The 12,632-nt window shown below is 47.9% G+C and overlaps 1 protein-coding gene across 1 annotated transcript in view; it reads right to left on the bottom strand.

Moving 5' to 3' along the window:
• PLXNC1 (plexin C1) overlaps window positions 1–12,632 on the bottom strand; it is a 142,391-nt gene that overhangs the window by 29,626 nt on the left and 100,133 nt on the right. The window contains exon 21 of the mRNA XM_026499885.4: window positions 8,320–8,466. Within this exon, the coding sequence (XP_026355670.1) occupies window positions 8,320–8,466 (147 nt within the window). The remainder of the gene's footprint in view (window positions 1–8,319; window positions 8,467–12,632) is intronic.

The following is a 12,632-nucleotide window of genomic DNA, read 5'->3' on the forward strand; positions in this document are numbered from 1 at the left end:
AGGCCTCTGGACCATGACATACTTGGCTTCAATTCTAACTAGACCGGTGAGTAGCAAGCCTCAATCTTTTATTCAGGCTACTAGGTCAGGATGTCTAGATAAAAAAAATCCCACTTCCTTTGGGTAGAATGGAGGGTGGAGGACTTGAAGAACCGTGCCCTTCCAAAATCACCATCTGCCATCTAACGGTTTCCATGACTATTTATGGAAACAAATGCTGAGGAAGAGAACACTTTTTTGGTTTCTAATAATCTTAGTCTGTGCCCACATACAGCACGTTGAACACTTACCATTTACTAGCTGTCTTACACGCTGTACCAATTCATTTAATCCTGCTCTGTTCATTTAATAACTGCTCAATGAAGCGGACACTATTAGCCTCGCTTAACAGATGAAGAAACTGAGACAGAAAGAGGCTCAGAAAAGTGTCCCAGATCACAGAGCTGCCAAGGGTCATCCCTAGGATATGTCCATACTCTTAACTGCAAACCCAGAAGGCCAGTCAAGGTGATAAACATCCATCGGCTGCCCCAGTCTGCCCGAGGTTCTCGATAAATGCTCTCAGAGCAGACAGGTTGGATGCAGACAGCCTCGAAGAGGAGGCCCAGCCTCCCGGGCTTCGCGTGGCATGGAATCCCATGGTACGCACTCAATCTGGAGGAGCCCGTGGGCTGCTGCAAGTACCACCCACAGGCATTTTTATGAAGCTCATGTTCACCCACAGGAAAGAGGACCTTTCCCAGCCTCTACCGCAGCCGGGTGGTGGCCATGTGACTACACTGGCCAGTGAGATGAAGCAGATGTGTTCTGTGGCGGCCTCTGGGAAACTTCCTTTAAAGACAGCTGGTGACCACCTGTCCCCTGTTCTACAGCCCTACTTACGCCCTGCTGGCTGGAATGTGGAAGAAGCCTGTGTGGGGAGTGAGCACACACTTTAGCCCATGAGGTGGCCTGAGGACAAGAGGTTGGGGGCCTGAGTCTGTGAGGATGTCCCAGAACAGAGGCACCCACGAGCAGCGGACCGCCCACCCCAGAACTTCGTGTGGGACAGAAATCACTTCCCTGTTGCTTGAGCCCCAGGTAGCCTGCGTCTCTGTTTCCAGAAGAACTGAACCCTAATGGCTTCAGTAATGTGCCTATTGCCAAGCAGTGCTCTTGGAAGGGTATTTGGAAGATGCATGGCCCAGAACCTGGAGAAAGGACCAGACAGGAAGGACCTGGTTCTTCTGTAAGCGGGTCACAAACCAGCCCCTTTAGGTAGGTCGTTATTCAGATTTATCATTGTGGTCTCCTGTTCACATCTGCCCGGTGGGATGCTGTGTGCCACACGCAGATGGAGGGATTATGGGTAACCTTTCTAATAATAACATGAGTTTTTAATGACAGGGGATTCAGCTAATCAATTCTCCGAATCACCCATTGCCAATAAATCACCAACCAGGAAGAATGGTGAGAGGACACCGTGCTTAGTAGACCTTTCAGCTGACAACACAAACTGCTCAGACAAGAAAAACTATTTTAAATAAATGATGCAAACTTCTCTAGCCATCTCACATAGATTATTTTCTGACCTCATAACAAGCATACAAGGTTAGGTTTTACGATCACCTGTTTATAGATGAAGAAACAGGTTTAGAGAGGGTTGGTGACTTGCCCAAGGTCACTAACAGCCTGTTAGTAAAGTGGTTGAGCTCAGATTCACACCCAAGACTGTCAGACTCTTGCCCCCTCACCTCTTGTGCGTGAAGCTACATAGCAGCTAGACGTACAAGCACATTCATGGGTCACTGGTGGCTTTGCCCACCATTCCTTCACACAACTTGGTGGTTTAAGGTATCAAGGAGATAGAAAAATTAAGGCTGCGGGACGAGTGGGGGGCCGCTGGCAGGATGACTCAAAGGCGGGGGAAGAGGCTCTTCCCCATACTTTTTGCATACTTTGCTGGGGAGAGGCGATCTAGCTACCTGAACTCCTCAACCACATTCTTGGCTCCTAAGGGCAGGGATGCTGCTGCATCCTTCTGTAATGCCTTACAATACCTAAAAAGTAATTTTTAAAAAAATTCTTACAAGCCAGCCGCTTTATCACAAAGGTCTTAGGCCAATAATTGCTTTCATTAAATAAAATATATTTTTCTTCTAATTTCATTTGAGAGCCAATGAAGATCAAGAGAAAAGTCTGGGGGTGCCCAGGTGGCTCAGTTGGTGAAGGATCTGCCTTCTTCAGCTCGGGTCATGATCCCAGGGTCCTGGGATCGAGCCCGCCCTGGGATCCTTGCAGGGAGCCTGCTTCTCCCTCTCCCTCTGCCTCTCTGCGTTCCCCCCAACCCCCCTTGTGCTCTCTTGCTCTCTCAGTCAAATAAATAAATAAAATCTTTAAGATAAATAAATAGAGAAAATCTGGTTCTTATACCAAACTGGATTTAGAGGGGTTTCGGGGTAAGAGAGAAGGACTCTGCTTCCAGAGGCTCCGTAGAAGCAGCATGAGCCCAGAGTTACCAGTGTCAATGCTTCTGGGCTGAGGTTTGCCTTAAGCTGGAGTTGGCGGCCCTGGGACCGCGACCAGATGCCCCCCAATGCTGCTCTTGGCTGCCCTACATCCCCTCTCCCCTCCTTTTCCTTCCCCCAAAGAGCCCAAAGCTTCCTGGATCAAGGTATTTTGCCCCCAGTAGAATAATGAGGAAGGAAGGCCTTTTCCATCTTGAAGAAAAAAATTAAGTTAATGGAGAGAATTTCCTCAAATTTAAGTTTCTGTCACAAAATTTCTATACTTGCTAGCATTTGCTAACATTTGTTCATGATAGAATCAAGTAAGAATCTGTCTTACTTAGCCCAAAATGACTGATTTCAGTACTTTAGGCTTAATATGAATTAAGTTTGTTTTTTGGCAAAGCACCCCCATGAGTTTCAGATTTACGGACAGTGGTGAGGCATTTCCATTGGTGTGTCTCCAGAAAAAGAGGAAAGAGGCTAAGGCTTTTGGGGTCTTAGGGTTTAGTAGTAGGGCAGATTCTAGTTCTTCTCTATTATGTCAGGCTCCAGATTAAGAACTGGCAAACTTTCTGTAAAAGGCCAGATAGTAAATATTTAAGACTCTGCAGCCTGTACGGTCTCTATTACCACTACTCAACTCTGCAGTTGTAGCAGGAAAACAGCCACGGACAACAGTAAATGAATGTGCATGGCTGTGTTTCGATAAAACTTTATTTATAACAATGGACAGCAGGGCCACATTTGGCCCACAGCCTCTTGTTTGCTGATCTCTGCTCTAGACAACGGTGACTTCAAATGGAACGCTGACTTTGACAATGTAAAAAAAGAAAAAGAAAACAACGCCTTTTATCTCCACCATGATTTGCTATAAAAGTTACCATTCTCTGAGGAGTAGAAGTATAAATAAGGATCCTTAACAACGAAGTAATAAAGTCACATTTGAGCTATAAAGAAGAAAATTAAATACTTTTGTATTTAGATAACTAAATTATTTTCTAATCCCAAGATTATGGGTATGAGAAGAAAGGGTATGAAGAGGAAAGTCATTTCAAGTACTCATTTAACGTTAATTTTTCATTTTCCACTGCTTGCCATCAACTAGGGAATGACTTACCTAAAATGATTATAAAAAAATGGTTTCACTTCTTTGGTCAGGAAGCTCAGAACAGTAACTATGAAGTTAGTAATGGTTTCAGTATTATTGCAAGTCATAATGGAAATGATTTGCACTATGGTAGAGAGAAAAAGGAAAAAAAAAAAGCCCAAGAATTGTTAATTAACTTCACTGTTTCTCCACAAATGCTAGGAGTATTAAAAACAAGATTGCTGAAGTGCAAACATCAGGATTTAATGAACAATGGGATGTAATTGAAGTAACAGAGAATGACTTAATCGGGACAGTGGGTTGTTTAATTATGGGGATAATGGATCTTCTGAAAGGGACAAACTAAATGGAACAGAAGGAGCTGGGGAGCGGTGGGGAGAGCCGCTGTGTTAGAGGAGGCGTGGAGATGTGAAACTCTCACGAGAGATTGCGAGGGCTCTGTCACGGAGGAAATATTTTATTAAACATGACTGTCCCCGAAATGTAACGACTGGGTGCAAAAAGACCCAGTGGGGCAGGCTGCCCTAAATCGTCAACGGACCAGAGGGGAGGCAGGAAGATTTCTACAGGCATGTATCTACGCTTTTTCTAAGAATTTCTAATAATCTTAAAGACTTTCTCATAGATATGAGAAGGAGGGCAATAATATGTCTGTCAGAACACTGTTTCCCAGGGTGCCAAGATGCTATCTCTCAGATACGGCAGATTGGCAGGCTCATTTCCTGGGTTTAAGAGTTCAAAAAACCATTTCTCGCTTAACTTTGATTACAAGTCAACCTTCTCTTGCTAATTCAGCACACTTGCTACGAGTTATTGGGTTTTCTCATCTCCTCTTGAAAGTGAAGCCCATGTCCCTCCTCCCGTGTCGGTACTTTCCTAGGACTGAAATCCCCATGCCTTCCTTCGCTCTCCCGAAGTTTCAGGCGATCTGCTCTGAAATCGTCCTCGCAACGCGAGACCCAGTGCCCATGACGGCGGGCCCGAGATTCTCCAGCAATTAAATCGAACATGCCTAAAATGTGGCAAAGGGAGAAAAACCACGGAGCAATAAGGCTTATTCCTCTGCCAGCTGCCTCTGAAGCGCCTGATGCGGGAGGAAGACAGGGTCCTGCGTGTGTGCGGACCCTCCCCGATGCGGGCGTTGCCGTGGGCGGGGGGTGGGGGGTGGGTGGGTGATCACGTCAGGGCAGCGTCTTCACTGCCGGCCAGCCTGCAGTGCCGAGATGCAGAAGGATGATTCCGGCCATACTAGAGGAAGTGTGGCTGTAAGGGCTTTGGTCATATTTGGGGAAAGACAGAGGAATCTTCCTCCCAGGATGCACCGAACAAAGGATGACCTCTCTGGCCCATTTGCTAGTATAATGATTTCATGTATAAGAAATTGGCAGGATGTCTTCATGTTCTAGAAAACACCCCACACCTCAGGGAGAACACATCCTAATCTTAGAGGTGTGAAACCTAACTTTCAGGTTGTTATGTGAGGTGCTGGGTTTCTGAGCACTGAGCCACACAGGAGTTTGGGGCCTCTTTTCAACGTGCCCCTGTCGTGGCACCAGGCTCTGGCGTTTCAAGTTGCTTATGGGGCTGCTCTTGATTTCTTCTCTGACTTTTCTTTCTTTGAAAAAATTTACACACACACACACAGAATTGAGTTTGTTCAGCATACCTTGGTTTTCAATTACATAAACCACCTCGGGCAAATTTAAAAAATCAAGATAGCAAACCACTGGGTATACATGACTGGGGTGGGGGGTTGGCCGGGAGAGGTAAGAGAGAAAGAGGGAGGAGAGAGGGGGAGGAGGGAGAGGGAGGAGAGAGGGGAGAGGAAAGGAGGAGAGAGAGGAAAGGGGGAGAGGGAGGGGGGAGGAAGGAAGAAAATTATAATATGATGGTTAAGACTAGGGGAACTTGCCTGAAAGGAAATGAAAAACCTTAAATTTTTTATATTGACCTTCTGCTAACATTTCGTCACACAAGCATCGCCCAGATCGCGTGCCTCCTCGGGTGCCTCTAATATAACCATCGACCATGAGACAGGTCGCGACAGGTACAATAAAAAGCATTAAAATTCATTTTTAAAGCAAGGCCCCTAGAAACCAGTGGCCCACCCCTTTTCCAGTCTCTGTCTGCTGGCAAATCTGCATTTGAAAAGGAAGATTTATCTGGATTTCTAAAATCATAATTTCCCATTAGCCTTTTCCCCAGGGGCTATAAAGGAAAAAAGACTCCAAGAGTTGACATGAATTCCTTCAACATCAAGAAACATTTTGATGACGAGTTGAGAGTTAACAAATCAGAAACACATGGTCTTAATCGACTGTGAAATAAATAATGTTTCAAAATGAAAGGCGGAAAAAGTGTTTCCGTAAAGCATTCTGTAAAGCATTAAAAAGGACTCAAATCTCAAAAGTTGCTTCAGGCATTTGACTTCTTCCCCCACTCCCAGTCTGGTTCTCTCCTTGCCTCTCGTTCCTGTCAGGGTTCACGTTTTCATGAAAGGAAATTACTGCTGGATTCCCCCAACCTACATATACTCGCAAATATTTCTCTTTGGGAATCTGTGGGGCTTCCAAAATGTTTCAAAGTAAAAGCATACACATCTTTGGGGGGGGGGGGAAGGACCAAGGCCCTGAATTTGTCCTCAAACAATTGCAGGGACAGGTATCACCAGGCCCTGATGCAAAGTTTACCTTTTGTTCTCCAAGATACCCAGGGGCCCTCTCCACGCAGGCTGTACGCTGGTACTACCTGGAGTGTTTAAGAAATGTCTGTCTCTGCCTGGGCTTCATCCCCAGCAGTTCTGATTTAATCAGCCCCGAGGGAAGGCCCAGGCATTTGTCTGTCTGAATCTGCATTTCTTTTTTCTTTTTTGAAGATTTATTTATTTATTTGAGAGAGAGAAAAAGAGCGTGCGCGTGCATGAGAGCACTGGGAGGGGCAGAGAGAGAGAGAGAGAGGAGAGAGAATCCCAAGCAGGTTCCACGCACAGTGTGGAGCCTGACGCAGGGCTCGATCCCACAACCCTGAGATCATGACCTGAGCTGAAATGAAGAGACATGAATTAAATTTCGTAAAGCTTTACATGGCAAGCCATGGCAGTCAATGCTCTTCTTTTTTTCCTTAAGATTTTTTTATTTGAGAGAGAGTGAGCTAAAGAGAGAGAGAACAAGCAGAGGGAGCATCAGGCAGAGGGAGAAACAGACTCCCCACTGAGCAGGGAGCCCCTTGTGGGACTTGATCCCAGGACTCTGGCATCATGACCTGAGCTGAAGGCAGACACTTAACCGACGGAGCCCCCCCAGGTGCCTGGCAGTCAATGCTCTTAACCCCTGTGACCCCCCTCCCCATGAAACCAGCACCATGATTTTCCTCTCTGTTTTATAGGTGAGGAGACTGAGGCACAGGAAGGTTTGGAAACTTGCCCCACGCCACCCAGATGGGCAGGGGCGGATGGCAAGCGCGCCTGGCCAGAGTCTGTGCCCTTCAGGGCCGCGCCGAAGCTTGGGAACCGCTGCTCCTCCCCACCTCTTGGCCGCAGACAGTTACATACACAGACATCAGAACGCTGAGAACGTTAACTTTCTACTCGGGCTCCTGCCTTGTGGATGGTAGTCGAGCATGCTGCCATCTCCGGTGGAGGGTAAACTACATCTGTCAGTGACCTAGAACTGGAAACAGCTGATCTGTGGACTATTTTCCCACCAGAGAGCATAACCGTAACACGGCCCACAGCGACGTGGTGCCTTCTCCAATTAGGGAATGAATTCTTCCAGGATGATACCACAGTTCCTGCCATCCAGAGCTAAGCCACAGGAGACTCAGCCCCCTGACTGAGTCATACCAAAACCCCACTGTCTTCTTTCCCTCCTCCTCCACTAATGAGACTGTGAAGACGCCCCGAGTCTCCATAAAGCTAAAGATCAAACCAAATGACAGCGATCTCTTTCCCCAGTCTCCACGAACAGAAAAGCACAGAAAATGCCTAAGTCATTTTGGAGATACTTGTCATGCTTGGCCCTCTCCCTACAATTCGTGAATGTGCAAGAAATCGCTCTCACTTTCTTTAGGAAGGGAGGAGGTTGGGGGTGGGATGGGGATGGGTGAAAAGAAGTTCTCGAATGGGTGAAACCCTCCAGCACCCAGGCAATCATCTTCCTGTAGTGATTTACAGCATTCCTCTAAAAATATCTATGAGATCACAGAACATTAAGTGCGTGACACCAAACATTTGTAACTAATCCATGAAAATAAAGTAAGGGTGTCATGTTGCACGGGGAACACAGTGGAATTTGTCTTGCGTTATCATTCTAAAATAAGACGGCCTCAATTTGGTTGAAATATATCTTCACACATTGTCTTCCAGAGCAGAGCCGTTTGAGAAATTCTGATTGCAGTTATAAGTGCTGAATAGGGAGTACTTTGCATTTCCTTTGATGATGCTGAAAGCTATAAGCTATCCTGATATTAAAATCTTTGGAAATTGATGAGTACCCCAGGCATCATTACAATTCTCCCCCCTCATCCAACTAATTAAAATCTATTATGTGAACACGTGTTAATATTTTATCAACTACTGTTTTTAATTAACTCAGCATCTGAGGCCTCCCACAGTAGGAATGATATCGCTTTGGTTTAAGTGACCCCCCCCCACCCCACCCCACCACCGAGCTCCCAGCCAGGCTTCTTTCCGGGGCTGGGTGCAAGGCTTCATCGCAAACATACCACAGTACTGAACTCCGGAACCTGCCACAGCAGCCAGTCTTCGTTCAGGGTGTACAGGGCTTTGCAAGTGATTACATCCACCGGACCCTTGTTTATTTTCTGGTTCAAAGTCGTCACCAGCAAATAGAATGGCTCTCCAACAGTCTCCTTGGAAGAGACACAAAAGTGACAGTCAGCTGTCTGCAGAATCCACCGTACTTTCCAAAGAGTTAAAGTTTCAGTTTATGGCAGTACGACAGGAAACAGGAGGCAGTGTTTTCTAACAATCAGCATGAGGATCCCAAGAAAATAAGCATTGCTCCACTCAGGATTGGGCGCAAAACTCAGGAGACGCGTCGTCTCCCCACCACACGCACATGCACGCTCGCGTGCGCAAACACACAGACACACACGCATGCACACACACACGCACACAGACTCCCAGCATTTATAGTCAGCAGCAATATGAAGTCCTCAGCGGATGGATCTTTTATGTGTAAGCTTCTATATGGCCGACGGATGCTCATCGGCCGGCTAACGCCTAGAGTAGATGTGGAGGTTTCACCTTCGTTTACTTTGCTAATTATTTGCCTTTTTGAGCAAACCAAAAATAAATGGTATTTAAAGAAAATACACAACAATTAACCTTGGTAACCAGAATAAATGTCAGAACATTTTGTACATTTGCCAAGGAGGATGCTTTTTGGTGTTAGGAGCGTCTAATGAAGGAAGTGGCCTTTAGTTATCACAACTCGCAGCCATCCCGGCCAGCACGCTGTGGTTTGCGGAGCCGGGGTACACAGACACCCCGGCGCACCCTGGCTGGTACGCAGCCCCTGATGCACCTGAACTGCCTTCCCCGGACCAGAGGTCAGTTCCATTGCTCGAGGGCTTGTCCCATCCCGATGGCTTCTGTCTGCAACCTTCTGCCGGGGGCACTTACTCCCGGACTGGGGCTCGCCCTCTCACGGTTAGCGAGATGCCTCAAACCCGTAGCCACACTGCGCTTGCGTGGACCTGAGCAGCTCAGGGGGAGGCTCTTGTGTGCGGCTTCCAGTGAAGGCGCCCAGAGCACGCAGCCTGGCGTCGGCGGCAGCACGCTCGCCAAGGAATCAGCGTCTACGGTCAATGGACATTAACCAAGTACGTGGAGAGGAAGAGGTGGGACGCAAACCGCCTTTAGTGAAGAAGCAGCCAGCCAAGCGACTGAGGCTTGAAGTGCGTTTCCAGCCAAGCTTTAGGGCCTGGCTTGCAAAGCAGAGTTCCATTGGCTCGCTCCCCTGCTCTGCCCCGAACTAGTAGATGGAGACCTCTTGTAAGACTCCTGGCATCCCACCCCCCGCCTGTCCCATCCCCTCCTGCAAGAACACGTGCCCTCCCCAGTGCCAGGGCTTGGCCCCCTTCTGCCACCCCGCTCTTCACTGGCTTCCCGTCACTTTTCCCATTACTTTTTCTCATTGAATCCTCTCATTTAATCTTGTGAGATAAGTATCTTTATGACCATTTTGCACAGGGGAGCGTTGGGGCTCATGGAATCCGTGTGATTTTCCCCAGATCCCACAACTGGCATGGGGTAGCTACCACTTTTCTCTTCCCTGCTGACATATCCTTGAGTCTCTTCCTTAGTGTAGGACAGAGGTGGAATGTTCGAAAATTTCCCAGGTGGGGGGAGTGTTGGGACTAGCACCTGACATTTCAATTCTTATGGGAAACTTCCTTTATTTAGTGGTTCACAAGGACACTAACTCTCTTCTCTTTCCCTCTGCCTCCTGGGGTAATGTCCTGACTGCAAACCCAGAACTGCCACTTCTCCTTTTTCCTCCAGCCCACATCAGAGACAGGGGTGAGTGTCCTCGTGAGCCTTGTGGGCCAGATGGGCCACTGAGGGTGCAGTTAGGGGGCAGGTGGGCTCTGCTGGGCTGTGTGGAGGGGCAGCCGCAGACTCCATGGCTCTGTAGTCAGGAGTTCCCCAGAATTCTCCAGAGTGCAGCCAGCCTGAGAGAAGTAAGAGTTTGTTTTATACTGTTAGCTGCACCTATGGTTCTAACCCTGGGTGATCATTACCAGAATTCCCCGGGGCTCTCATAAAAAGTTCACATGCCTGGGCCTACTTGAGACCCACAGCCACGGAATGTCTGTAACCAAGGCCTGGGCATCTGTGGTTTGAATTCTTTCTCAGGGGATTCTGATATGGGGCCAGCTTTGAAAACCATGAGGTTTCTTTTTCTCTACTGAACACAAGTCCTCAGTCAGTCATACCAGCTGGGGGCTTGGGTGTCTTTATCAGAGCAGGGGACACACAGCCCCTCAGGCGGCTGGCTGGGGTGGACGGCACCTGACCTGACTGCATGTGCGCTCCCTCTCCTGTGATGGGAACTAAGCTCAGCCCCTTCACCTTCCTTTCCTTTGTGAGACCAGACTCTGGCCCTGGTTGAGCCAGAGGCTTTCATGCCTGTGATCTCGCTCCACCCCTAAATCCTCCCTAAGCCTGTCAGAAGGTACCCGCCTCACTGGGGAAGTAGCAGCTAAGAGCCCTCAAGCCCTGCTGCCATCCCACGCCAGCTGTGGGGTCTGGGGAAGGTCACATCTATCCCGTGTGCTCCAAATCCCCCCTGTGCAAAACGGTCATAATGATACTTACCTCACAGGATTAAATGAGAGGATTCAGTGAGGAAACGCAAGCAAAACTCTTAGCATGATGTCTGGCACTCTCAATAAACGGCAGTTGGTATTATTACTTCACTCACAGAGCCCTGGAAGCTCAGAGGAGGTTCCCTGGGGGTCACAGAGCTAGTGGCGTCCAGGCAAATGTCTGTGGGGCAGGGCAGGAGGACCAAGCATCCCCGTGGGCACCCGGGGTGGGAAGTCAGACTCCCTGCACCAGAGGGAATTTTTCCACTGAAAATGAAAGCATCGCTGGCTGGCTCAAAGTCACTTCCTCCTGGTAAGCGTGCCACCCCTCACCATCTCAAGTGCTCAAGATACTCTTGAATCAGCACTGCAAAATCTTGACCCAGAATCCTCTGCTTGAGGGAGCCGTTTGGGCTTAGGGCCCAGATTTTTGGAACATCTCGCCCACTTAATACCTAAGGGCAGCAAGAGCAAAGCTCCAACCAGCACTTAAGGGCTCAGATCACAAGATCCCACAAGAAAGAGCTGGAAAGAAATTTAAAACCGGTGACTAGACCCTTCACTCCATGGGTAGAAAACAGTTGCCCAGATGAAAAGCACCATTCCCAGAGACACACAGTGAACTGGGGCTTACATGAGTTTAGAGCCCAAAACTGCTGCTTCTAACCAAGACTGCTAGTCCAGTGCTCTTTCCATTACCCCAGGATTCTCAAATGTAAGGCACATGCAATTACCCGGAGGAGCTTGGCAAACATGGATTTCGGGTCTCACCCCAGGGCTTCTGATTCAGTGGCATTGGTGGTGGGGCAGGAGGCTGACTTTTAAGTCTAAGACGCAGAACTGGGTGTGGGTCCCGCCGCCTCTGTTTAGATGCGGTGGTGGCTGAAGCAAGGGTGGTGGGAAGCGAAAATATTCGCCCCAGAAATAACTGCTCAACACCTCCTCAAAGCGTTTGATGATTTATACCAAGTAAACAGAAAAGAAGGCAGATTTCATTAATCTTAATAAATGGGTAGTGCCTTGGGAGAGGAAGGCGTTGGTAAAAAAAAACAAAAAAACCAAAAAACGTTGTGCACCTACTTGTAAGACTGCATTAAACATTAAACTAAGCACAGTCTATTTAAAGTGCTGCTTTTGGATCTAAACTTAAGTAGCACTGTTAAAACCTGTGGCATAGCAGTGCATCTTATTCAAAGTTTAATTAGATTTTGGAACTAGCTACAAATACACAATTATGCAGTTTTGCTGGAATCTGGATGGCTGGTGAAATTAAAGAAGGTAAGAACCTTCTGTACCAGGGGCCTCAGAGGGGCCGAATGAAGATTGGGTTCAACAGAACACTCTTCTTGTCCTATTAATATTTTATAACAGTAATGGTCAACATTTATGGAGCTCTTACTCGGTGCTAAGCCACTGCATCCATTTTCTCATCTAGGCTTACAGAGCGGCCCTAAGATCGTTTCTTCCAGCGCTCCAGGTTATAAGCCCAAGGCTCAGACAGGTGCAGAGCCTCCTCTAGTGAGTGACGGCGGCCAGAGGCGGACCAGGCAGCGGGCTCCAAGACCCGCTTCCCTACCCGCCGGAATTTGCGTCTAGTGGGCATTCAACATGATTTTAAGATTCAATCAGACTACAGCCACATTCATCCAGTAAATCCAACGAAGCAAGCTCGAGGGGCGGGCGGCTCTTTGGGGACTTGCTAA

Source organism: Ursus arctos, unplaced genomic scaffold (assembly GCF_023065955.2).
Source record: "Ursus arctos isolate Adak ecotype North America unplaced genomic scaffold, UrsArc2.0 scaffold_21, whole genome shotgun sequence".
Lineage (NCBI taxonomy): Eukaryota > Metazoa > Chordata > Mammalia > Carnivora > Ursidae > Ursus > Ursus arctos.